At 38.9% G+C, this 24492-nt stretch overlaps 1 protein-coding gene and 1 long non-coding RNA gene across 5 annotated transcripts; both read right to left on the bottom strand.

Annotated features, from left to right (window-relative positions):
* Positions 1 to 2184: 2184 nt before the first annotated feature.
* On the bottom strand, positions 2185 to 3778 carry LOC132066608 (uncharacterized). The gene is made up of 2 exons (XR_009416876.1): positions 2657 to 3778; positions 2185 to 2306 (listed from the first exon to the last, which is right to left on the bottom strand). It is a non-coding gene; the product is annotated as an uncharacterized LOC132066608 (long non-coding RNA).
* Positions 3779 to 8467: 4689 nt separating this feature from the next.
* On the bottom strand, positions 8468 to 14602 carry LOC132067217 (uncharacterized). Of its 4 annotated transcripts, none has more exons than XR_009417091.1 (3): positions 14338 to 14602; positions 10978 to 13100; positions 8468 to 9130 (listed from the first exon to the last, which is right to left on the bottom strand). XR_009417091.1 is itself a non-coding variant. In XM_059460374.1 (2 exons), exon 2 carries the CDS (start codon positions 13062 to 13064, stop codon positions 11118 to 11120), a length of 1947 nt encoding a protein of 648 aa, XP_059316357.1. In that variant the 5' UTR covers positions 13065 to 13100; positions 14391 to 14602; the 3' UTR covers positions 10838 to 11117. The 4 variants fall into 4 exon arrangements, 1 of the variants encoding a protein (XP_059316357.1); XR_009417090.1 differs by having other exon boundaries at positions 14391 to 14602; XR_009417092.1 differs by lacking the exon at positions 14338 to 14602 and adding an exon at positions 14102 to 14308.
* Positions 14603 to 24492: the final 9890 nt, after the last annotated feature.

Below are 24492 nucleotides of genomic sequence, written 5' to 3'. Positions count from 1 at the left end.
ATTTTAGTTATTCCTTGTCCGGAAGTTCTTTATCTTCATATTTACTAAGTGTCGGAATTTTAGACTTTTCCTAAATATTATCGCTACTCTATTATACTTTATGTTGTGGTTATTCTTGTATTAATTTTGTAATTCTCACGAAGCAAAATTAATACTTTATAATTATTGCATAAAATATTAGAGTAATAATAATTTTTAATTATCTATCATTTCAAATCGTTGATCTTGCTTCTTTCTCAAATCTAATTCTCAAGAAGGAATTGACTTAAGCAAGTTTATTGATTTAAAGAATTTTTATCTTATTTCTTTTGGTCCTAATCTCACAGAGGGATTGACTCAAACAAGTGTATTGATTTGAGGGATATCTATATCTTATTTCTTTTAGTTCTAACCCTCACGGGGGAATTGACTCAAATAAGATCATTTATCGAAAGACTAATCTCAAGAGGTCTTTACTTCTCATGACACAATTCAGGGAAGGAATTATTTCTCTTTTAATTTTCACTAGTTGTAATTAATTAATATGCATAACCTCAAGGAATGTTATTAATTGGTTATTTCCAAGTGAAAAATGTAATTGTATAAGCAATAAGCAATTATTCTTTCGTGAAATGTATTAAATTAAGATTGTATTATAATAATATTACCAAGTGACTTCAATTATTCCCAACTCTTTTTAAATCTTTAGGAAATTATTTGTTTTGTTTAAGTACTTAATTTTAAGACATTATTCTCTTTTCATCAATTTGATTCTCTCAAATAGTAACCGGGATAATATAAATCTGTAGCCTAGGTGATTCCAATCTATGTGAGACGATATCTTAAACTATACTATAATTTGACAGAGTACAAGCAAAAAAACTCTATATGCTCAGAGCTCGTCAATGTATGAACACATAAACAATCCAATCAAGAGAATCGTCATCTATTAACTAATTCACAACATACTTTAGCACTCAAAGATTCTATCCATCAATTACATATATCAATAAAGTTTTTGTAACATGACACTGATACCCGTAAAAGTGCTTGTCACCTCACGAACACAGGACCCCGTGGCGAGCGCAAAACACTATATAATTGAAGCGCTTAGCTCGTCAAAGATAGTATAGTGTTTAGATTGTCTCCATAGACATTGGTACAAACAATTACTCAAACAAAACTTGCTTAGTATTATTCAGGTTATCAAAACTTGAGTTTGTTGTGGTTATAAACCACGATTATTGACTACAATGTAAGTAAGGACAATTGACAGCGAAAACAAGTAAGGGTGGTAGACAAGGTAGATGCAAGATTTGCAATTAGCTCCAATTCGTTTTATCATTCTCTTCTAAATATTATTGAGTCTTTCGAATTCAAAAAGTAATTAGTTCACTCAAGAATCCCATAAACATCTTCCGATTATTTATTCAGATTCCACAAATTAAACTGATGCAAGCCCCGAAAATGTTAAAAAATTATGGATAGAAATAGATCTTTAGACAACTTCTTACGAATTTCGTCAGCTTATAACATCAAGATAAATCATTCAAGAACCTCTTTCGATTACTCAACAGAATCATTCAATCATGAGCTAAATCATATTTATATTAAGATAATTCATAGAACTCTTCCTCTTCCGATTAAAGCATCCAAGAATATCTCAATGATTAAATAAAACTACGATTCATGAGTTCAAGACTAATAAAAAGACCTGTGAACCTATGCAAGAAAACATAAAGGGGTAGTCTCAAGAAAAACGTCTCCCGAATATTTTCTCTCTTGGTTCAACCAATAATCCAAACTCTTTAGATTACTTAGAAAAATCACCAATTAAAACCAAACAAAAATAATGTAGAGATATTCAAATAGCTATTCCTCTTTCGATTACATAAAATAGTAAATAACTCTGCAATTCAATTCAAAACTCCATTAACAAATTCAAGCAATAAAACAAGAATCGAATATAAAAACGTCAATAAATACATCATGTCTTATCAAAATCCTATAAGAAAACAACTCTGTAATAGAATAAAAGAAAATAGAAGAAATAGAACTAGAAAACATTACAACCGAATATTAATCGAAACTTTCATATTGAATCGGATCGTGATGGAAAGTAACGAATTCAGGCGTCTGAACTCTTTGACGTGCTTCCAATGCCCCCTTGGCCCAAAGTCCCTCGTGTTTTTCATGTATTTATAGAATACCCCAAAGTGTCCAGACCAAAATACCATTAAAAATTGAAAAATTGAAAAATTGAAAAACAACCCGAAATTAGCTTACCGTGTCGTGCCAGTCGGGGCGGTAGGCCATATTTTCAGAACCTGAGATTTTTGGCCACATGCAGCAAAAACAGGCGTGTGCAGCGCGGCGCGCTAGGCTTAGCGCCAAGCTGTTTCACGTGTCATCTATTTTCTTCAATTTTTTACATGCATACTCGGTCCTTGAATCCCAAACTCGATCTCAATTTATTTGTTGGACTTCTACTCAGACTTTAAAGTACTAAAACCTCCATTTAAGCTCTAAAAATTCTTGTTTACTCAAGAACAAGTCCTACACAAGAAAACACACGTAATAAGTATAAAATACTACATTATAGCTCAAACGCGGAAAAAGCATAGTCAATAAAGGTGTGAAATATAGCTAAAAATCCATGTTTCTAGCCTATCATCACCCCTCTTTTACCCTTAGCCCTTATCATTACTAGTTATTAAAAACATCCCTCAAATGAAGTCTAAAATGTCTTAACTTACCTCGATCCAAATAAAGCTTTAAGTCTTCCGAAAAGATCTACCACGTCCAAAATCACCAAACGAGTCCAATATATTCAAATAAGTACTCTACGAGGTTAAACGAGTCCAATGATACCCATATTGCTATCTAAAATAATTCGAACTAAAAAGATCAACCAAAAAGTCAATCCCTAGCCAACCGTTCAAAACCGCAAATTTCGGGTTACCCATTCCTTTAAAAATTCAGATCTGACATTTCACCCCAAGACAATTTCGAATCGGCCTCAAAATTCATAAATTTCATCTTCTTAAGTTTTAGGGCTGAGATCCTCAAATACCCAACCAACATACGGATTAATTCACTAATGAACGAGTTTAATCATGTTGAAATACAAAATTTGAGGTTAAATACTTACCCCCACGCTAAAACGAGAAGAATCCCACAAAACTTTCCCAAAACCGAGCTCTAGAAAACCAAAAAATTGATTTTGAATAAATGATTCAAAGTTAAAATTTCTAAACCACTCAGGGCCTTCGCACGTGCGGCCCCCACGTCGCACCTGCGGACATATTCCCAAATCTGGGGCTCCGCATCTGCGGTCCCTTTTATGCACCCCCGGTGCACCAACGCCAATAACTTTTTCCGACATTAAAATGGGTATAACTCTCTCATTCAATCTCGAAATTCAACGATTCCTGTTGCTATGGTTCCGTAAGTACAATACGGGTCTAATGGTTCAATAAAACATAATTTAGAGTTCATTTGCTTAATGTGGTACCATTTATGCTCAAAACGGCGTCTGAACATCAAATATGAATGCAACACGCTAAAACCTGTCCGAAAATCATTAACATCTAACAAAAATTTGTGGAAAAGTCCAAAATCATCATACAAACTGGTTGGAACTTTCAAATCATGAATCTGAACTCGTTTAGTCAACTATGTGGTCAACTCTTAACTCTCAATTCTATTAAAGTGCAACTCAAGCATTTGAATCACTCTAGAGACCCTCGGAATTCGTCCAAGCTATCCAACTAAGTCATAAATCACCATCCGGACCTATGTGAACTTTCAAACCTCGATTCTAAGTCCATTTATCCCGATGTTGACTTTGGACAACTCTTATTTTTTTTCCTCTCAAAATTTCTAGTTTTTGATTTTCTTCTCCGATACTCATTCGGTTGCCTCAGGACCTGTTTCAATCGTCCACACAAGTCATAATATGCATGTGGAATCTACAAGAAGCAATATTTGGGGAAAAGGCTTCTAATGCTCAAAATGACTAAACTAATCGTTACAGAAATGTTGACACTGACACGTGTATGTTTTGATGGTCGACAAAGTGAATGAACCAGGTCTATAGACATGTTCCATCTCAGTAAGCGATGCGAGATAAAGTGAATGAACCAGGTCAAGTCCATGAACATGTTCCACCTCAGTCCTGCTATGTATGTTTTGATGGTCGACAAAGTGAATGAACCACGTCTATAGACATGTTCCATCTCAGTAAGCGATGCGAGATAAAGTGAATGAACCAGGTCAAGTCCATGAACATGTTCCACCTCAGTCCTGCTACAAGTAGAACTCTTGAATTAAAAAGATTATGAGATAAGGACTTGGTGGACAAGCTACAAGATTTCTTGTCATAATTATCCAAAATACACTTTAGACTTCTAAAGGATACTGAAGCCGTTTGAACGCAAGAAACCTAAGTCAACTCAAACCCTAATACTCTTATTGGGCCTCATCATGTAGGGTTTGTTTCAGCCGACTTACACATACCAAAAGCTATATATATCCAAGTCCTCTCTTGAAGAATCTCACGCAGCCACATAGAGAGAAAAAGCATAATTCGAGCGAATACAATCAAAGCAATATTTGTGAGTTCTGATTCCTGAAGTGCGGACTAATACAAAGAACAAGATTGAAGAACCTGTTTCATTGAGTAATATTTTACAGTCTTCAAGTCTAGATTCGTGTATTAGGATTGTTAATCGAGTTGTACCTTTACCAGCTTTTATAAAAGTAATTGTCGTAGGTATAAACGCTTGTCAAATTGAGCTTCAAGTTGAGGACAACATGAAGTGGGCTCAATAGTCTAGGGAGATTATTGAGATAGGAATTAGAGTTAGTTCCTAGGTTGCACAGTTTGTAATATGAATTTGGAAAGCTCACAGTTGTATTGGAGTGTTGCGAAAATTCCTACAGAGGTGTAGGTAGTGTTTTTTTCATCCTTGTGAGCCTGGTGATTTCCATGTAAAAATAATGTTTCTCTAAATTCTATTCTTTATTATTCCGCAAACGTAAGCTTGGAACAAATAAAGTAATCTAGTATATCCTATAGGCAAAATTGGGTATAACTTAGGATAGATATTTGATCATGCAAAATATCAAAAAATAATACTAAATCAAATACAACGCTGAAATAATCAATACAGCCCCTAGAGACTACAGTCACAAGTCACGAACTACTAAGAATGGAAAGTACAATTTTGTAGAAGAATACATAATATCCATTTGGAATACTACAGACTCATCGTCTCAATCACTGTCACCCAAGTAGTGGGATCACACAGACACATAAACTCAACACACGAATGAAATGTGAATTACATATGCTATCAATAAGACACATGTAAAGTGCATGACTAAACAATTTAAACCATATATCCGACATACATGAAATCAAGTAATGTTACACTAACATGTAAGTGCTGCATATAACACTATCTCTAGCATGAACGCATGCCCAATTAGTCATACAACAAGTAAAAGCATAGAAGTAGATATCGTATATCATATACCTAACATGTAAACCGAGTATCCGCATAAGCACTCATCACCTTGCTTATATGTTACCCCCACAGACATAGTATATCACAATTATGTCAATTTGTAAAAAATTAAAGATCAAAGTCTTAATTTACCCCGACGTAAGCGAACTTTAACCTTCCAAATTGCTCTACCACGTCCGCGACCACTCAAATCTATTAAAAGATTATTCTACGATGTTAGACGAATTCATTGATACCCATATTGTAAAGACTAGGTCAAAGTCAATCAAAAAGTCAAATTCAAGCCCGTGATCAAACCCCATATATGTTTTCGATTACCTGTAATCGTACAATTCCAAATATGCAATTAGATTTTCAATCAGAGTCTGTTTCGATGTTCAAATCCCAAAATACATGATCTTAACCCTAGGTTAACAATCTCTCAGTTTTAGCTCTTTAATTCGTGTATTAAGTGTTAAACCAAGCATGTATTCGAGTATAAACACTTAGATTAGGTATAGAATATGTCAAATCCAAGTTGAAAATTCTCTCAACTTGTAGCTTAGCTCGTCCAAATATGGAGCTTACAAATTAAAAATCTCGAAATCGGCCCTTATATTACAGGGACCTATCATAATTGCAACTACCTTGTCGCAAAAGCGGCAACAGCACCCCCGCCCCCCCACCCCCCCAAACACCATGGCTTGTTACAAAAGTGACACCGATCGCAAAAGCAGCCCCAGTCGCAAAAGCGATCCGTGGGTCGCAAATGCAATGCACTAGCAAAAAAAAAAAAAAAAAAAATTGAAATAGCTAAAATGTGATTTTTTTTTTTTTTTTGCCCAAAGAGTTCCATCCCGAACTATTGCCAACAAGTCCTAAAATATAATACCAAATTGTGAGAAGTCTCAAAACGTTGGACATAATTACTTAAGACGAGGGATTATATTGTTACAGTTCATTATGAATACAAAGCTCCTCGCATATAAGCAAAAAACATAACTTAGTAAGCTGACATAGCGTGCAGACATGTGAAGTTGGATGATGGTGAGATGCCTTGTGCTGAAATAGGAATGCCCTTTTATATAAGACTTGTTGATATGGTTAAAATTAGTCCCTGGTAGGCCTTTCGAGCCGTAGAAAATAGTTTTTAAAATCCAAGAGTTTGTTTAATCCCAAGTGGGAGGGGAAGTAGGTAATACTTTTCTATTGGTGTAATCCTAACTCATATAGTTAAATTTACGAAATCTAACGCATTAGAAACATTAAATAGGTATGACCTTTGTAACTCCCTATTGGATAGATTACGCTAACGCTCTTAGATGCATTTCAATTTTCATTTTTCAAGTTTGAGAAATTGTCATTTTCAATGAATACTATTCGGTTCGAATAACAAAACTGCTAGTTAATTATTTTGATAAGTATTATCAGGTGACTAATCAACTTCATTAATCTGTCCTTGTCATCCTCAAATGTGAGATGGATGTCTTTCTAACTAAGCTAATATCGAGAGTGAAAGCAATTGAAATCCAATGCCTAAGACAAACATACCACACATACAATCAAACAGCTTTTCATTCCGATGGTAAATCCAAATCATACAATTCTGCAATTTCAGTAAGGGTAATAAGTTAATTAAATCAAAAGAGCACAAACCAAAAATTATCAACAAATTGCAAGAACCTGCCAAACTTAAAACTCAAATAATGCAACACATATCATCACTAATCAACGTTAACTCTCTCAAGACCAGATACTAATATCAAGCAAGATGAAGGCACAACTTTTAATCACTAATTAGTGGTTGGAACATCTAAGTAGCTCATCTCATTCCCTTTTCAAGCCAATCAATCGCCTTCTCCGTTAACTGCAGAACCCCTACAGTTCATAAGTTGGGGGTAACGAAGGAGAATGGATAGAGCAGGTAATAGTCGATAGTGCACAAATTCTTCTTCCATTTTTTTTTTGGGTCAGAAACACAGGCTGCTAGGGAAATGAACCAAACCAGGGAGAAAAGACCAATATCGTAGGTCCAAGTATCACAGTTCAATTTGGGAAGATTATTCCAGCTTGCATTTGGTGGACAATTTGGGAAGAGAGAAACCAAAGATGTTTTGAAGACAAAGGCAACCATTTCCAGAAGATCAAAATGAAGCGTTTAGGGCTGTTCTACTTTTGGTGTAAAGGAATAGGTTTAGAAGATAATGAATCAATCTCTGATGTATTACAATCTTTGTGAGATGACAAAGGATCAGATGCTTACCCTTTTGTAATCTGTAATTAGGGGGACTACACAGTTTTGTGTAGTCTATATATATATAAATATACAAATATGTTACCTCCTCAAAAAAAAAAAAAAAAAAAAATCACAGTTCAAATGGTGGAAAGAACAACACTATTAGGCAATCAAAAACCCAAAGAAAAGACGCCTAGAGGATGTACATTACATGGTAACAAAACTGAAAGAACTGCAAGTAAATCAAGGATGTACATTACATGGTAACAAAACTGAAAGAACTGCAAGTAAATCAAGAATAGAGCATTACCTTAGAGCACATTGTTATGTTGCTCGGACTCTTCAGAAATGTCGACGGGTGCATGTGTGATTCTCCAAAATAGTGCATTTTTGGAGAATCAGACACGGGTGCAGCCACATTTTTGGAGAGTCCGAGCAACATATGAATGCAAGCGAGCTATCTTCTGGATTCAATGTTTCTCTGATCAATTATAAAGACTTGCACTAATTGGTGAAACATCAAATTCCAGGCTAATTAACAGATGTCTCAGCAGCTAACATGCACTAACTGAAGCTAAAACCAAAAAAGGAAGAACAATTAAGATACAACAGGTTAAAGGCAATGGGAACCCGGTACTTGTCTCCGGGCTCTTTGATACATTTGAACCCACAACTTGCTACTCCTAAATCAAACTATGTTAACATTACATACAGCCAATGTGGTACAAGTTTACAAAATGAGTTACAAGAAAGCATAATTGACCAAAATCAAACATTTTCAGATATTACAACAGGAATTTACACTTGGTGTATGATCTAACTACAAAAAAGTTTTTACAGGCCTACAGGGAGTTTGCGCAGATGCAATCTGCAGTCAATATCTGTGTCTTGGAATGTACAAGGAAAAAAAACTCATATTGGCATAACTGGGATGAATAATAAGCCAACTCCTCCAGATGTTACAGGCTATATTTCGGATTACAGCACCCTACAAAAGTTGCTATCCGACCACAACTAACCTAGACTAGCATTACTATGTACAAACCCACCATACGGATATCTACAAGACAAAGTGCTCAGCAGACTTGGTACAACACTTTACAAAGCTCAAAGAAAAGCAAAAAATACGTGTATGAAACATTACACATCGTGGAACCTACTACATGATCTACAATACATAGCTCAAAATAGAGCTTTTAAAGACTGGATGCATCCCTATCTAAATTGGATGCCCACAATGTTATATGATAAAGGAAACAAAAATTACAGCCAAATATCTCAGGCGCACTAGGCACTAGGCAGAGACTAGCAATTTCAAACAATTGTCCAATTTAACTCATCTTCCTCCAGATAACCAAAATATGCTGATTTAGTCACGAAAAACAGAGAGTTGCCTGGCGGCTCCCTGAATACGATAATTAGAGAAAATTGCCATGTTAATACTCATGAAAAATGACAGAACACAAAATTCATATGACTGCATCAGTTATGGACACCAAAAACAGTTAAGAGATGCATTTAAATTGACATAGAACCCAAAAGGAAAGAAGGAATAAATCAGCTCCACGCAGACTGATCTTTAACTGCCTCAGGAAGCAGGTTAAATGGTCAAACCCTCCCGAACAACATGTCAAATCAGAGCAACATATGAATAAGAATTGTACAAACAAATGCACATCAAGCAAATAATCTACTAGATTTAACATAGTTCAAAATTCGAAGTGGCATCCAATGTATGTCTCTGCATTTCTGCCTGTACCAATTCCATTCAAGAAAAGATGAAACAATATCAATGTAACACAAATAATCAAGCATATTTACAAAATTTTTTAGTTATCAACCATGCAGATGTGCCGAATATTTTAGCTATATCTATCAGGAACAGAGAAACGCAACTTTAAATCCTCTGCATGAGCTCATATGAGGGCCAGCTAAGGATCTATAATTTAGTACCCCTATCCTCTTCTGGAGGGTTGGGAGGAGGAGTTGGTGCTGGTGTCACATAAGATGTTTGCTTGGTCCATAAAGTAAATGTCAAAAGCCCTCAAAATTATACTGTTATTAAAGCATTCTTTACTTTAACACAGAGAAATAAACCAGAAAGTCCTAAGTTATGGAGGCTCTTTCGGTCATTCACAAGGACCAAAAAAAAAACAGCAAGGAAAAGGCCAAAATGTAACAAATTGTCAGCTAACCCATGACTCCGTCATATATAATCAGTGTCCAAAAATGCAGCAGAAATTTAAGGGAGTGAAGGTCACAACATATTTGTTGATCACCTAGAGCCATTATGAAAGCAGCAACAACCTATGAGCCATGCAGTGTCACATAAACTTAAAGTTGCTAAATAAATTCTCCAAGACAATATGCGTACAAATTACCCGCACGAGAACTATGACTCTCTAACTAGTTGTCAACTAAAAGACTTCAGCTTCACAAATAAGATGTGCTAGTGTGCACCCATAGTGGTGGAAGATCCATACATATAAGCACAACTTTACCACCTAACAGCCACGGCACAACCGATTAATAGGAACACCACACTGAAATCATTAATTCACGACTTTCGAAGAATACTATCGTGAAAATTCAGTTTCTTCCCTGGAGACATGATCAAATAAGGACTAAGTTTGCCTCCAAGCTTACCTAGATAACAAGGTCTGGCAGCCTAGAGATGAATAACCAAGAAAAGACAACCCCCTCCGCCGCCAACACGTGTGTGCACCCAAACAGGCAAACAAAAGAAGAAAAAATCACATTTTGATATCACATGAGCAAAGAAAAAAAAAAAAAAAAAAAAAAGAAAGAAGGCCAGCTCGGTGCACAAAGCATCCAGCGTTAACAGGGTCTGGGAAAAGCCGCACCCCAAAGGGTGTCATGTAGACAACGAATCAAAAAAGCCAAGCATCAAGATACATTAAACCTATTTCTCAGCTTATTAAAGCTAATATAACTAACTGAATGAACTTAGCCAACAAACCATCGTACACAAAAGGGACCGCAACTCTAAGATAATAAACAACAAGATGTAAAAGCTCCAAGGAGCTAATTTATGAGAATAGTCATAAAAACTACAAATGATCAGCAAGAAGGAATTAGAAAGCTCAACTCGTCAAGCAAACCCATAAGAATATTTTAATAAAGTTACTCATAATCTTAGCACAAACAGAAGTTTGCATCAAAAGATGTTTATAGGGAGTAGAATAAAAGGATCTATATCTACTTCCTTGAACCGTAGTAATACTGACTTACTTCTTTAAGTCCTGAAACCACAGAATATCAGCACCAACAGAAAACAGGACGAACGCCACAGCATAAAAGTAGCTGAAGGAAGGACATCGCCGGTAGTCCTATAAAAGACTTGGAACAGACGCATGGCAGCATAGAAGAGATCATTCAGAAGGCGCACGTCTACGTTTCCCATAATTTGTGTCTCTTGATCTAGACCTATGACCCTCCTCCTGCACTGCTCGGGATCTGCTACGGGATCTTGAAGAAGACTGTCCACGGTCATAGTCTTCCTCATACTCTGGTTCACGCTCCTTTTGACGATAGTCCCGGTAACCATCCCTTTCTTCCCTGTATCTGTGCTCCCTATTATCATACCTCTCTCTGTCATGTTCTCTTTCCTCACGATGCCGCCTCTCGGAATCACGCTCAGAACCCCGTTCCTTTTTACTGGACACAGCACTTGACCTGGCTCCTTTATCATGGCTAACCTCTCCATAGCCACCATACTCTGATGCATTATCTTCACCACCGTAACTGGACTCTCTAGTTCTCCTGCCATGTTCTTCTCCTCCTCCCCATCCGCCCCCGCTTGTGTCAGTCCACATTCCTGGATGAGGCCCCCCATCCATCCCAGCAGTACCCATCATTCCCATTCCATTTGCAGCCATTCCTCGACCAAAGAATGCAGGGTTGACATGAGGAGCCACCCCAGGTAGACCCATAGGATTAACAGCTGGAAATGGAGGCATCATCCCTGGAAATGCAGGACCTGAAAATCCTCCATAACCACCTCCTCGACCCATAAAACCGGGATCAAAACCAGGACCCATCATGCCCTGAGGATGCATTAGACCTGCAGGAGGACCACCAAATGCTGGACCTGCAAGTCCTCCTTGGCCAAAAGCTCCACCGGCACCATTGCCAGCTCCAGGATTCCCCATCATATTCTTCGATCCCATGGCTCCTCCTCTTCCCCTCACTGGTCCACCCCCAGGTCCTCTGTTTTGCATTCCCGGCCCTCCACGCCCCCAGCTACCTCTACCAAAATTCCTCCCAGCATCTCCAGGAGTGTAATTCGCTCCACCTCTGCCAACTCCCTCATTCATGGGTCTCCGTCCCTGTGGCTGAGACTGCACCTGGTTTTGAGTTTTGTTCACATACGAGGAACCCATCTGTTTTATAGTTTGTGGAGTTGCAAATGCAACAACGCAGGCTCGCCCATTGAAAATATGACCATTCATTCCTTCTTTGCAAGCAGCTGCAGAAACTGGATCAAAGAACTCAACTTGACAATAGCCTTTAGATTTGCCACTAGCTCTCTCATCAAAGAATTTGATCTCCTTTACCTTCCCATATTGAGTCAACACACTCTCAAGCTCAGCATCAGTAGTCCACCAGTGCAATTCTCCAACAAAAAGCATGGTGTTGCCATTCTCCAGAGATGGCCTTATAGGAGTGTCACTAATAATTGGGCTATTCATGTTAACATTCCCACTTGAATTCAATTGATTAGTTGGCATTTGCGGAACAACTCTCGATCCAGAATTCACCAACGGTGTAGCTTCACTGGCATTCTTTTCTGGCATAGCAATAGGATCAGCTCCAGTTTTCTGGGGCACTGGCATGGATCCTTGGTAACCAGAGTTTCCCACCTGAGTATTGAGAGTCATCGTAATTGCTGAAGGCCTTGCTATTTGTGCAGCATCAGCGGGTCGTTCAATTTCCCTTTCAGCTACAGGCCCACTCTTTTGCTCGGGGAACCGGACTTCAGTGCCAGCATACTTCCCTTCTGTTGCAACACCAGGGATTTTCGCCTCCTCTGATCCTATACCACCACCCCTTGCTTCATGAAAACTAGCTTTCTGGGCTTGAAAATTCCCATTTCCCGCATCAACAGAAGGGGTTGGACCCTCTGACCGCTGCATCTGTAGGAAACCTTCCCCAATGTTAACATCATTGTAAAGATCATCATATTCATCATCTTCACCCATCATTTCATCCTCTGCTAGTGCAGGAATTGTCCCACTTCCATGGTACTGGTGTATCTTGTGGCTTCCTCCATATTCCTCATCACCATAATCCAACTGCTCATCTGTTGTTGGATCCATCCAAGGTAACTGAGACTATAAATTAGGAAACTCCACCTGATTTTTAAAGGCATAAAGATGATTGTTAAGTTCATTGATTTACAGATTAAGAAACAAAGAACGTGAATTTCCATCTGCAGCAAATATACACAAGTCATAATACATATGGTCATTAATGTACAAAGGATGAGACAGAGTCTGCTTCCATTTTTTTTTTTTTTTAAAATTGATAAAACCCACCCCCACCCCCAAAACTCCCAGGGGCCAACAGTGGCTTTTTCTAACTTCCACCTTGGTCATTCAAACTCCCACTTGAGCAACCCTCTTTTGTCAAAAATGACTGTTTTAGCCAAGAGAAGAATAAGATCTTAATATAAGAATAACAACAACATACCCGATGTAATCCCACAAGTGGGGTCTGGGGAGGGTGGAGTGTACGCAGACCTTACCCCTACCTTGGGAGATAGAGAGGTCATTTCTGATAGACCCTCGGCTCAAAGAAAAGCAATCCGTAAAAGGAAATAACAGAAGTAGAGAAACAATAGACTATGACAGAAATCAGTCTGAAAAAAAGGAACAATAACATAACTGCCACAAAATCATACGATAATCGACGTACAAGAAACACCAGATAATAACAAAAAATCAAAGGGCAAGAAACTACAAGAGCAATACTGCGACTAAGAATAAGATCTTAATATAGTGAACAAATATGTGAAAACAAAAGAGCATAAACTTTAACTTTAATTTACAGCAAAACGAAAAAAAAAAAAAATTGCTGAGTGGTCATTAACTTAGCATAGAACACCAAAAAAGAGAGAAATGAAAGTTTAAGCATTTTCAAGCAAGGAATCTAGAGATCTGACGTTAGGAAAGTAACAACAACACATAGATCTTTACAAACACGCACACCAGAGTAAAAACTAAATAATAACTCAGTAGTAAAAATGGACACCCAGCTACACACATCCAAAAGTCCCAACAAAATAAAAAAAAAAACATGAAATTTTGTACATCATGTAATGAAAACATCAACAAAATGAAATTTTGATCAATACCCATATCACGAAAAGCAATCTTGTTGAATACCCAGATCACAAAAAGCAGTCTTGTTGATTACCCATATCACAATTTTTCAGATTTCCTAAGATAACAAATATTTTGAACATGTACACAGGCAAAGGGTATCCGATTGCATATATCGGTCAACAGATTACAATTTATCATTGACGAAACTATCGAAAACCTGAGTTTCCTAATGGAAAGAAAAATTGAGGGACCAAAAGATAATTACCGAAAGAAAATGGGGGGAAAGTGAAAACAAAATGAGACAGTTGTTTTTCTTACTTGAGCTTCTCCTCCTAGCTGTAGAGGTTAATAACTTCAACTTTGCCCAAATCTCTCTCTTGTTTTTCTCTTATAAAACTTGTGCGTTTGGTTGTAGACTGGCTTACTTTTGTAAGTCTTCGCCCAATGACCGTCCAATCTTTGGCGTGGTAAATTGGATTGAATCTGTTTTTGGATCAGAAATACAATTATAAAATTTTAATGATCTGTTTAAACGAAAACACGTCTCACGTACTCGAGTATATTTTAATATGTTTGTCTTGCTTTTTTAGTCTATTTAAATTAAAATAGAATGTCTATTTCTTTTTTTGACAACTCTTTAATTTTAATATTTCACATGAAATATTTAGTAAGCCTTTGGCCATGAAAATAACATACTTTTCACTTTATTTGAAATTTTGACGTTAGAGTTGAAGTTGAAGCTGAAAATGGAGTTGTGCTTGTTTATAGTTTTTCAAAGAATATTTGGTTGTTTGAATGTTGTCACGACCCAACTCCTGGCTCGTGCCGGCACCCACACTATCCCAGGGGCGGATCCACACTATTGGGTGTGGGTTCACGGGAACCCAAAACTTTTATCCGAACCTTGTATTTATAATGTGAAACCCTTCAAATATATAAGAAATTTGAGCTGAAAACCTAGTAACAACAGACACTGCTAACTGGGAACCCATAAGTTTCAAATCCTAGATCCACCTCTGCACTATCCCCTGATGGGTGAACCCTTCCCTTAAAGCTAATTCGTTTTTTGTTAACATTCAACATGCGCAAGTAAACAGAGATAAACTAACAGTCTTAATTTATATAAATCAGTGCGGAAATACTAAATTCACATAACCCCAAGAATGGTATGAAATCGTACAAGGGCCACTAATAACAAATACATTGTCTGATAGATTAAATACAGTCTCATAAACTAGATAATCTTTGTCTCAGAATAAGAAAGAAGACAGGTAAGCAAGAGGGAGTCTCTGGGCGGCAGATCAGGCAAGTAGCTCACCTTGGAAATCTCCGGTCAAGGGCCTTAGATAACTCACGAGATTAGGGTGTCGAATCAGCAACAAACTCTGCATTCAACAAAAGTGCAACAAGTGTAGTATGAGTATAAACACACGTACTCGTAGGTATCATAGGCCGACAAAGACTAGTTCACATATATAAGTAGAAAGAAATAGACTGTCACGACCCAAACCGATGAGTCGTGACGAGTGTCTGACCTCTAGCGACCAAACACCCCTATACTCATATCTAAATCTTACTGGACATCTAAGGCCCATACATAACTTAAACTGATCTCATAAATAGGCGACATCATGAACACTGAACAATCTGTATATACATAAACATACGGAAAGAACAGTGCAAGCCAGTTAGGCTGCTACATATACTATACACAAAAGAATAGAAGCCGACAAGGCTACATCATGTAACTAATACATACAACTGTCTACAGACTACTATTGGAATAAAAGCTGTAGAAAGGACGGGACAGGGCCCCGTCATACCCATGTGCATATATATCTCAAAAGGGTGGTATACCAAAACCGACCGCAGCCTCCGGGATCAAATGGAGCGCACCGACCCGCGCTAGATCTAGAGGTCCACCGAGCCGGACCACCGTCGCCTACCTCCGTACCTCGCGGCATGAACGCAGCCCTCCGAGCAAAGGGGAGTCAGTACGGATAATGTACTGAGTATGTAAGGCATAAGAACAACATATATACACAAGAATCATGAATAAGATCTGAACTCATAAGCTGAAATGACTATCTCGCTCGTACTTGTATGAACTAGTATACGTACGTATCCGCGTAAATACGTAATCTGTCAATGCCACTGTGGGCGCATAATATGCATGCTCATGCCTATCAATGAAGGTCATACATCTATATATATGTGCGTGTATAACGCTTGATATATGTGCGTATATAACGCCTGTCTCTTTTCTCATATCATATCGGCCTCTCTGCGGCCATCATCATATACATTGCTGCGGTACTTGCAGCCTGATTCTCATATCATCATCATAGTGGTAATGCATATATAACGCCTATATCTCTTCTCATACTTCACATATATCTAATATTAGCGTATATAACGCCTTCTGGTCATGGGTAAATGTACATAAATACATAATGAATGTAATGCATGGGTAAACTGTATACATATAACTGGCTACATAAGACTGTACCCATGAACAGAAGGAACACTCATAAACTAGGTACATGAACATCCAAGACTGAAGGACTTCTAATGCTTTTAAGAGTAGAGTAATATGGAAGCTCGCTTACTTGCTTGTTGACTCATATCATAGGATCATGCCAAAGGAAAGAAAGGATAGCCTTAACATACCTTGAAGTATATCCAATCGTCCAACTTCTACCTCTCGAACTTACAAGTCTACAATTAAGATAACATAGGCCTTAATTAGGCTATTTTCGTCGCTTACTAACCATCTTTAAACGCATATAGAGCTTAACGAATTATAGACAATAATTGCCCTTGTAAGCTTACAACTCTTCAACTTCCCATTCAATCCAACATTAATCACAACAACAATAACAACACTTATATATAAATATATACTCAAATTTATCCCCAATCATCACTTAAAATAGCCTCAAGTCACTACCTTTCCCTTCATCAACTCACTACTTCCACAAATACCTTCTCTTTACTTAAAATCACTAAAACTCTTGATAATAAACTCAAATACAAGGGTAGAAATCATTTACATACCTTGAGGGGGTCTAAGATCCCAAGAATCACTTCAACTCCAGCTTCCTAAGCTTCATAACCTTGAAGAAACCCTAGAAACAACCTTTTTCTTCACAGCACGGGTTTACGGGGTTCGGATCTTACCAAATCTTCACTAATATGATAGGAAATATTGGGAGAGAAATATTAGGGTTTTTCTCTGACTTGGAAAGGAGGTAAATGAGAAATAAGTCATGAACTACAGCGGTGCAGTTCGACGAGCGGGTCGACGGCCCGTCGACGTGTCGACGGTCCGTAGACCTGCGCTTGCAGATTTCCAGCTGCGGAACCCTGTCGACGCCGCACATCAACGGTCCGTCGACCATGTCGATGACCCGTCGATGATGACTGGTGTCTGCAGCTTCTCTCAGATTCAGTTCAGATCGCGTCGATTCGATTCGCTCAACTTCTAATCCTACAAATTGCCAGGAATACCTGCTGGTACCCTTGTACACGGGGCAAGACACTTTCTATCTCCAAACTCGGGCTCGGCTTTCTACTCCAAGGGCATACCCGACTAGAAAACTATAAGTTCTACCACTGTGAAAACGAAGGGTGTAACATAGACAAGTACAGCAGATAAGCAGGTAAGAACAGGTCATAAAAGATATCAAGTATATGATCAGATGATAAGTATAAGCTGCCAAGTCAACAGTCAAGAAACAATTGAATGTGTGTGAATGTAATACAATGCAACTGCAGTGGTACTGCCACACAGGCCCTTCTCTATGCAAAGAGCTGCCACATAGGCTCTTTTCCACCGTACACACATGCTAAGGGAAATGCCTCAAAAGCCATGGCCATGAGGGACCCGCGAAGTCTATGTACACACTTGATACGCCCAAATTACACTTTTAAAATAGGAGTAAGCGGTCGTTGTCAAATATAGAACCCAACAAGGTTGGGGTCGAATCCCACAGAGAATACAACGAAGAAATAAACTCGTTAAGTGTAACACTTGACTAATAGTCAATATTTCTAGGGACGGGAATGTACAAAGAGTTTGGCTTTAATATTTGTCATGATCATTGGTAAGAGAATACTTTGTTTTTAATTAACAATTTACTAGAGGCACTAAGGTTGTGGTTCCAATGGGAAGTAATGCAACTGGGTATTAATCCAACTCCTTTATATGTGTAGACGTAATTAAATATGGGATACAAAAGTTTATCAAAAGTTTCTCAATCAAATTGATAAATGACATTACTAAGCTTTCTCAAGCCTTAGAATGTAGAAAATATGAACACCCATTTTATCTCAAGTAACTCTCCTATCTCTACCTCAAATTATTAGGTGAGGTTTATAAGCCTTAAATCCTTGCTATTTACTCTTTTCCTAACTTCCCCCTTCTTTCTCAAGCAAAGGAGAAGTGAGTAGGCAAAAATAATGTTGTACACTATTAAATGGCATTAAAGAACGAAGAGTAAATAGAAAAACATCATTACACATAAATGGAAGTTGAATGCAAAAACCTAATCACATAACTAACACATTTGGTCCCACAACCTTAGCTAAATGATTTAGCTACTCATATTCATTAAATACAAAGTAGAAGCAAAGAGAATATTCATGGAAGCTTACAATAATGTTAAAGAAGAAGATGAAAAAAAGGTGAAGAATCTTCTCTAAAAGCTTCCCCAACAATAGTATTCAATGCTCTTCTTTGAAACTAAAAGACAACAAGAACTGAAAAGTAAGAAATATTCAATGATGTGCAAAGAGCACTAGGTATAAGTATTTATAGAGGGAGAACAAAAAGTCAAATTTTCGGACAAATTCATGACTTGCGAACCAAATTTGCGGTCGCAACTTGAGTTTGCGACCGCAGGACGCTCATCAAATCTTCTTGGTCCTTCTGAAGATGCGGCCGCAACTTTAGTTTGTGGTGCTGCATCTGCTTCGCACGTCTAGGCATGTAGCTTGGATTACTGGGAGGTCGGGCCTCCAGGATGCGATCGCAACTCCGAAGTTGCGGTGCTGCATTCTCATCCCAAGTCGATGCTCTTTTCTCAGCTCACTGTCACTTCTCTGGGCAAAAGATGCGGCCGCAAACTCAATTTGCGGTGCTGCATATTCGCCGCAACTTTATGCTCTTTTGTTCTTTTTATTCCATTTTGTCCCTCTTTTGTCCTTGACTCACAAAACCTGAAAACACATGAAAACGCACGAAAACAAGAACAAACACTTGAAAAACCTACTCAAAAAGCATAAGTAGTGGATGTAAAAAGCCCTAAAATCCACGACTTACCAACACCCCCAACTTAACCTTTTGCTTGTCCTCTAGCGAACGAATCGATACTCACGACTCATGACTTGCCAACCAACCTATATAGGATGCACATGACTATCGGTTGGTATCAATAATTAGAAAACACACATAATCCTTCTACTATATCCGTCCCTTCCTATTATTTCAAAAATGCACTAACAATGACCTTATGACACTCCAAAGCTTCACAACGTTTCTTGAGATTACTCAATTCGCATTCACATTCTACTGACTCGCTTGCATGGTTTCATTGCTCATCTATTATTACAATACATACGCCCTCACAAGAAAGAAAGTCCCTTTCACACAAATATCAATCAATATAGAGGGATAAAAGGAGAACACTCGCACTCAAAAAGAATCTCACGTGTCACAAGTATCAAACCATATGCTTGCCCTTACTTTCTTTCCATACTAATTCCAAAAACAATAGATTGTAGATCACAAATGTCTTTTCGGGTTGTAATGATGCCTTCGGACTGGGTAGGTACAAATTTGGGTACAAAAGTGACTATCCCTTCCTTAAGCACTACATTTGACTTGGTTGAGGCCTTTTCTTTGATTCACCACGATTTCATTTTCTTTCCACCTTTTCTCTCCTTAGTCACATCTTTCTATTGCCTTCTTATTAACCGCCCCTTTTGCACTTATTAGAGAATCCTTTCTAGTAAACACAACAGTAACCAAAACTTCTTTCCTTTTCTTTTATTTTCTTTCGTGCAGGGGCAACCTCTTCATTTCTAACAATCGCCATTCCACTTTCTATTTTTCATCAACCTTATTCTCATGGCCTCTTACCCCCAACATAGGCTAAAAGCCTATGTTGGGATTTTAGATTTCAAGGAAGGATGGGTTCAAAAGAGATACATGAAGTGGTACGGCTTGTAATATGGCAACAAGAAAAAGGCTAAAGGCTCAAAAGGGTTGAGTAGTGATACATATATGTACAAGGTGCTTCATATGGAAATTCAAAGATTGCCTAAGATCCTTTCTTCAACCGATCATTCAAGTTTAGCTTAGAAAGATAAACCGGACAAGTTTTAGTTGACACAAGCAATCACACAAGTCAGTATAAAATGTCATCACTCCTGGCACATGCATTGTTCAGAATGAGTCAATATCTATCAAAACAAGATCAATTAATGGTTTACCCAATTGAATAGTCAAGAGTAACAAAGTGAAGCCTAAGTTGTCATGGTCCTCATTTCTCACTAAAGTTTAAAATTTTTGGGGGGTACGCGTCTGCCTTTTATCCTTGCAGCTAATTTACATTCTTGAATTACTTATATCGTTCTTGTCGTAGTAGTTACACTTTCATCTAGATTATTGCTAACTTGTGTTTTAGTATTGATTCCTACCTGTTTGAGTAGTTTATATTTGCTTTACTGGCTTTGGTAAACGATGGTAGACTAGGGTCACGTTCTTGGACGGGGGTGAGGGTTGGAGGGGGTAAGTGGGTTAAGGGAGTCTTTAGTCTACGAGTAGGGTCTTGGAATATTGGTACTTTAACGGGAAAGTCCATCGAACTAGTTAAGATTCTTAAGAAGAGAAGGATTAATATAGCTTGTGTCCAGGAGACTAAATGGGTAGGATCCAGGGCTAAAGATGTGGACGATTATAAGTTATAGTTCTCAGGTAGGTCGAGGGATAGGAATGGGGTAGGCATTTTAGTAGATAGTGACTTAAGAGACCAGGTGGTAGAGGGTCAGTGATAGGATGATGACGATTAAGCTGGTCGTTGGAGGGTTTATTTTGTACATTATTAGTGCTTACGAAAAGACATTTTTGGGAGAATTTGGACGAGATGATGGGAGGTATACCGCCCACTGAGAAGCTATTCATCGGAGGAGATTTCAATGGGCACATTGGGTCAATTTCAGAGGGATATGATGATGTGCATGGAGGTTGTGGTTTCGGGGATAGGAACGGAGGAGGAGTTGCATTGTTGGATTTCGCAAAAGCCTTTGGGCTGGTGGTAGCCAATTCGAGTTTTCCAAAGAAGGAGGAGCACTTGATAACCTTTCGTAGTTCGGTGGCTAAGACGTAGATAAACTTTTTACTCCTTAGGAAGGACGATAAAGGTCTCTGTAAAGACTGCAAGGTGATTCCGAGTGAGAACCTAACGACCCAGCATAAGCTCTTGGTGATGAATTTGGAGATCAAGATGAGGAAGAGAAAGAGGGTCGTGGATGACAGGCCTAGGATCAAATGGGGGAGTTTGACTATGACGGGTGCCCTGGAGATAGGGGAGAAGTTGAGGGTTACGGGAGCCTGGGAGAGTAGTGGGGAGGCGACCGACATGTGGGATAGGACGGCCAGTTGCATTAGGGAAGCAATTAGGGAGGTACTGAGAGTCTCGAAGGGTAGCCGTGGTCGGCACCGAGGGGACTGGTGGTGGAATGGAGAAGTTCAAGAGAAGGTGGAAGTAAAGAAAGTGGTGTATGCGAAGTTGGTAGACAGCAAGGATGATGAGGAGAAGCGGACAAATAGGGAATTGTATAAGGTGGCGAGGAAGGAGGCAAAGTTAACGGTTACGGCGGCAAAGACAACAGCTTTTGAACGCCTGTATGCAGAACTAGAAGACAAAGACGGAGATAAGAAGTTGTACCGTCTAGCCAAGACGAGGGAGAGGAGGGCGTGTGACTTGGATCAGGTGAAGTGCATCAAGGACGAGGATGGCAAGGTACTGGTGGAGGATGCTCTCATTAGATGGAGATGGCAGTCATACTTCCACAAACTCTTGAACGACGAAGGGGACAGAGACATTGTGTTGGGGGATTTGGAGTACTCCGAGAGATGTCGTGATTTTGGATATTGTAGGAGTATAAAGGTTGAGGAAGTTAAGGTTGTTGTTCGTAAGATGAGTAGGGGAAGAGTAACCGGGCCCGATGAGATTCCTGGAGAATTTTGGAAGACTGCAGGCAGGGCAGGTTTGGAGTGGTTGACTTGGTTATTTAATGTCATCTTTAAGACGGCTAAGATGCCCGAGGAATGGCGATGCAGTACAATGATTCCATTGTACAAGAACAACAGCAACATTCAAAGTTACAACAACTACATAGGGATCAAGCTGCTGAGCCACAATATGAAAGTGTGGGAAAGGGTGGTGGAGATGAGGGTGAGGAGAGGCGTGTCTATCTCAGAGAACCAGTTAGGATTCATGCCGGGGCACTCAACTACAGAAGCTATTCATCTTGTACGGAGATTGATGGAGTAGTCTAGGGAGAGGAAGAGGGACTTGCACATGGTATTCATCGACCTAGAAAGGGCATATGACAAAGTACCGAGAGAGGTTCTATGGAGATGCTTGGAGGCTAGAGGGGTACCTGTGGCCAAGACCAGGGTAAGGACTATGAGAGGAGACTCAGAGCACTTTCCAGTGGTGATGAGGTTGCACCATGGATTGACGTGGCAAATTCAAGGTGAGGTGCCATGGTGTATGTTATTTGCGGATGACATAGTCCCGATCGACGAGTCTCGCGGCGGAGTTAACGCTAATTTCGGGAGGTTTGGAGACAAACTCGGAGTCTAAAAGGTTCAAGCTGAGTAGGACCAAGACAGAGTACTTGGAGTGCAAGTTCAGTGATATAGTGCATGAGGCTGACGTGGAATTAAAGCTTGGCACTCAAGTCATACAGAAAAAAGATAGTTTCAAGTATCTTGGGTCTATTATACAAGGAAATGGAGAGATTGATGATGACGTCACACACCGTATTGGTGCAGGGTGGATGAAATGGAGGCTTGTCTCCGGAGTGTTGTGTGACAAGAAGGTGCCACCAAAACTTAAAGGCAAGTTCTACAAAGTGGTGGTTAGACCAACTATGTAGTATGGGGTGGTGTCTTGGCCAGTCAAGAAATCTCATGTTCAGAAGATGAAAGTGACGGAAATGAGAATGCTGTGATGGATGTGTGGGCACACTAGGAGTGATAGGATTAGGAATGAAGTCACCCGAGACAAGGTTGGAGTAGCCTCGGTGGAGGACAAGATGCGGGAAGTGAGGCTGAGATGGTTTGGGCATGTGATGCGGAGAGATGCAAATGCCCTAGTGCGGAGGTGCGAGAGGCTGGCTAGCGACTGTTTCAGAAGAGGTAGAGGTAGGTCGAAGAAGTACTGGGGAGAGGTGATTAGATAGGACATGGCGTATTTCTAGCTTACCAAGGACATGACCTTAGATAGGAGGGTATGGACGACTCATATTAGGGTAGAAGGCTAGTAGGTAGTCGCGTTTATCCTTTCTTACGAGTAGTTGTATTGCTCTATAGTTTCTTGTCACTTGATTTCTGCGAGTATCTATTTTCACAGAATGGTTTATCATGGCTTATTTACTTTCGTTGTTTTTATTTTCATAATTACTTTGAATTGTTTGCCCGTATCTGACCTTTCCTATGCTTTTTCTTGAGCCGAGGGTCTTCCGGAAACAGCCTCCCTACCTAAGGTAGGGGTAAAGTCTGCATATGTTACATCCCATACTTTCGGAGAAGCACTTGTTAAATTTGAATGTAAGTATGTCGAGCTATGGCTAGGTAAAACAACTTTGGATTGTGAGGAACGAAGCATTATTGAGTATATTGTTTAAGTAAAGGATGAATTATGATCTTGTAAGTCATAACCGGGAAGGACAACCTTGGAACCAAAAGACATGACCATTATCAAGTATGATTAATGATAAATATCATGTATGGAGTGTTTCGGAAGATTTCGGGATCAAGCAAATCGAAGAAAATAAGTTTGTCAAAAATTTGAAAAAAAGTTGGCAGAATTTTGGACAGAATTTTGGGTTAACTTTGCAGGGGGTATATCTCCTAGTATATTAGGAGTTTTAAGGTGTTTCAACAGCGTAAAAAAAAGTTGGTCGAGTCTAGTTTCCAATGCAACAAACCGCTCATCGATACGACATCGGAGTAGAGAATTATGGACGTTGCAAGTTAGGTGACGAGAGCGTAAAATGCGTGCTACGTAGCTGCTACGCTTACGCTACAGTACTGCGTCGAACTGACTTTGGGACCTTATAAAAGGGGTTTTGCCCCTCATTTTTCATCCAAAAACACCTCTCAAATTATCCAAAACTCTCTAGA

This window comes from Lycium ferocissimum, chromosome 8, assembly GCF_029784015.1.
Source record: "Lycium ferocissimum isolate CSIRO_LF1 chromosome 8, AGI_CSIRO_Lferr_CH_V1, whole genome shotgun sequence".
Taxonomy (NCBI): Eukaryota; Viridiplantae; Streptophyta; class Magnoliopsida; order Solanales; family Solanaceae; genus Lycium; species Lycium ferocissimum.
Note: the sequence above shows the minus strand (reverse complement) of the source record. Positions and strands in the feature narration are given on the sequence as shown.

Bases quoted from the DNA above. Each gene is read 5' to 3' on its own strand.
- LOC132067217 (XM_059460374.1), bottom strand. From the start codon at position 13,064: ATGGATCCAACAACAGATGAGCAGTTGGATTATGGTGATGAGGAATAT.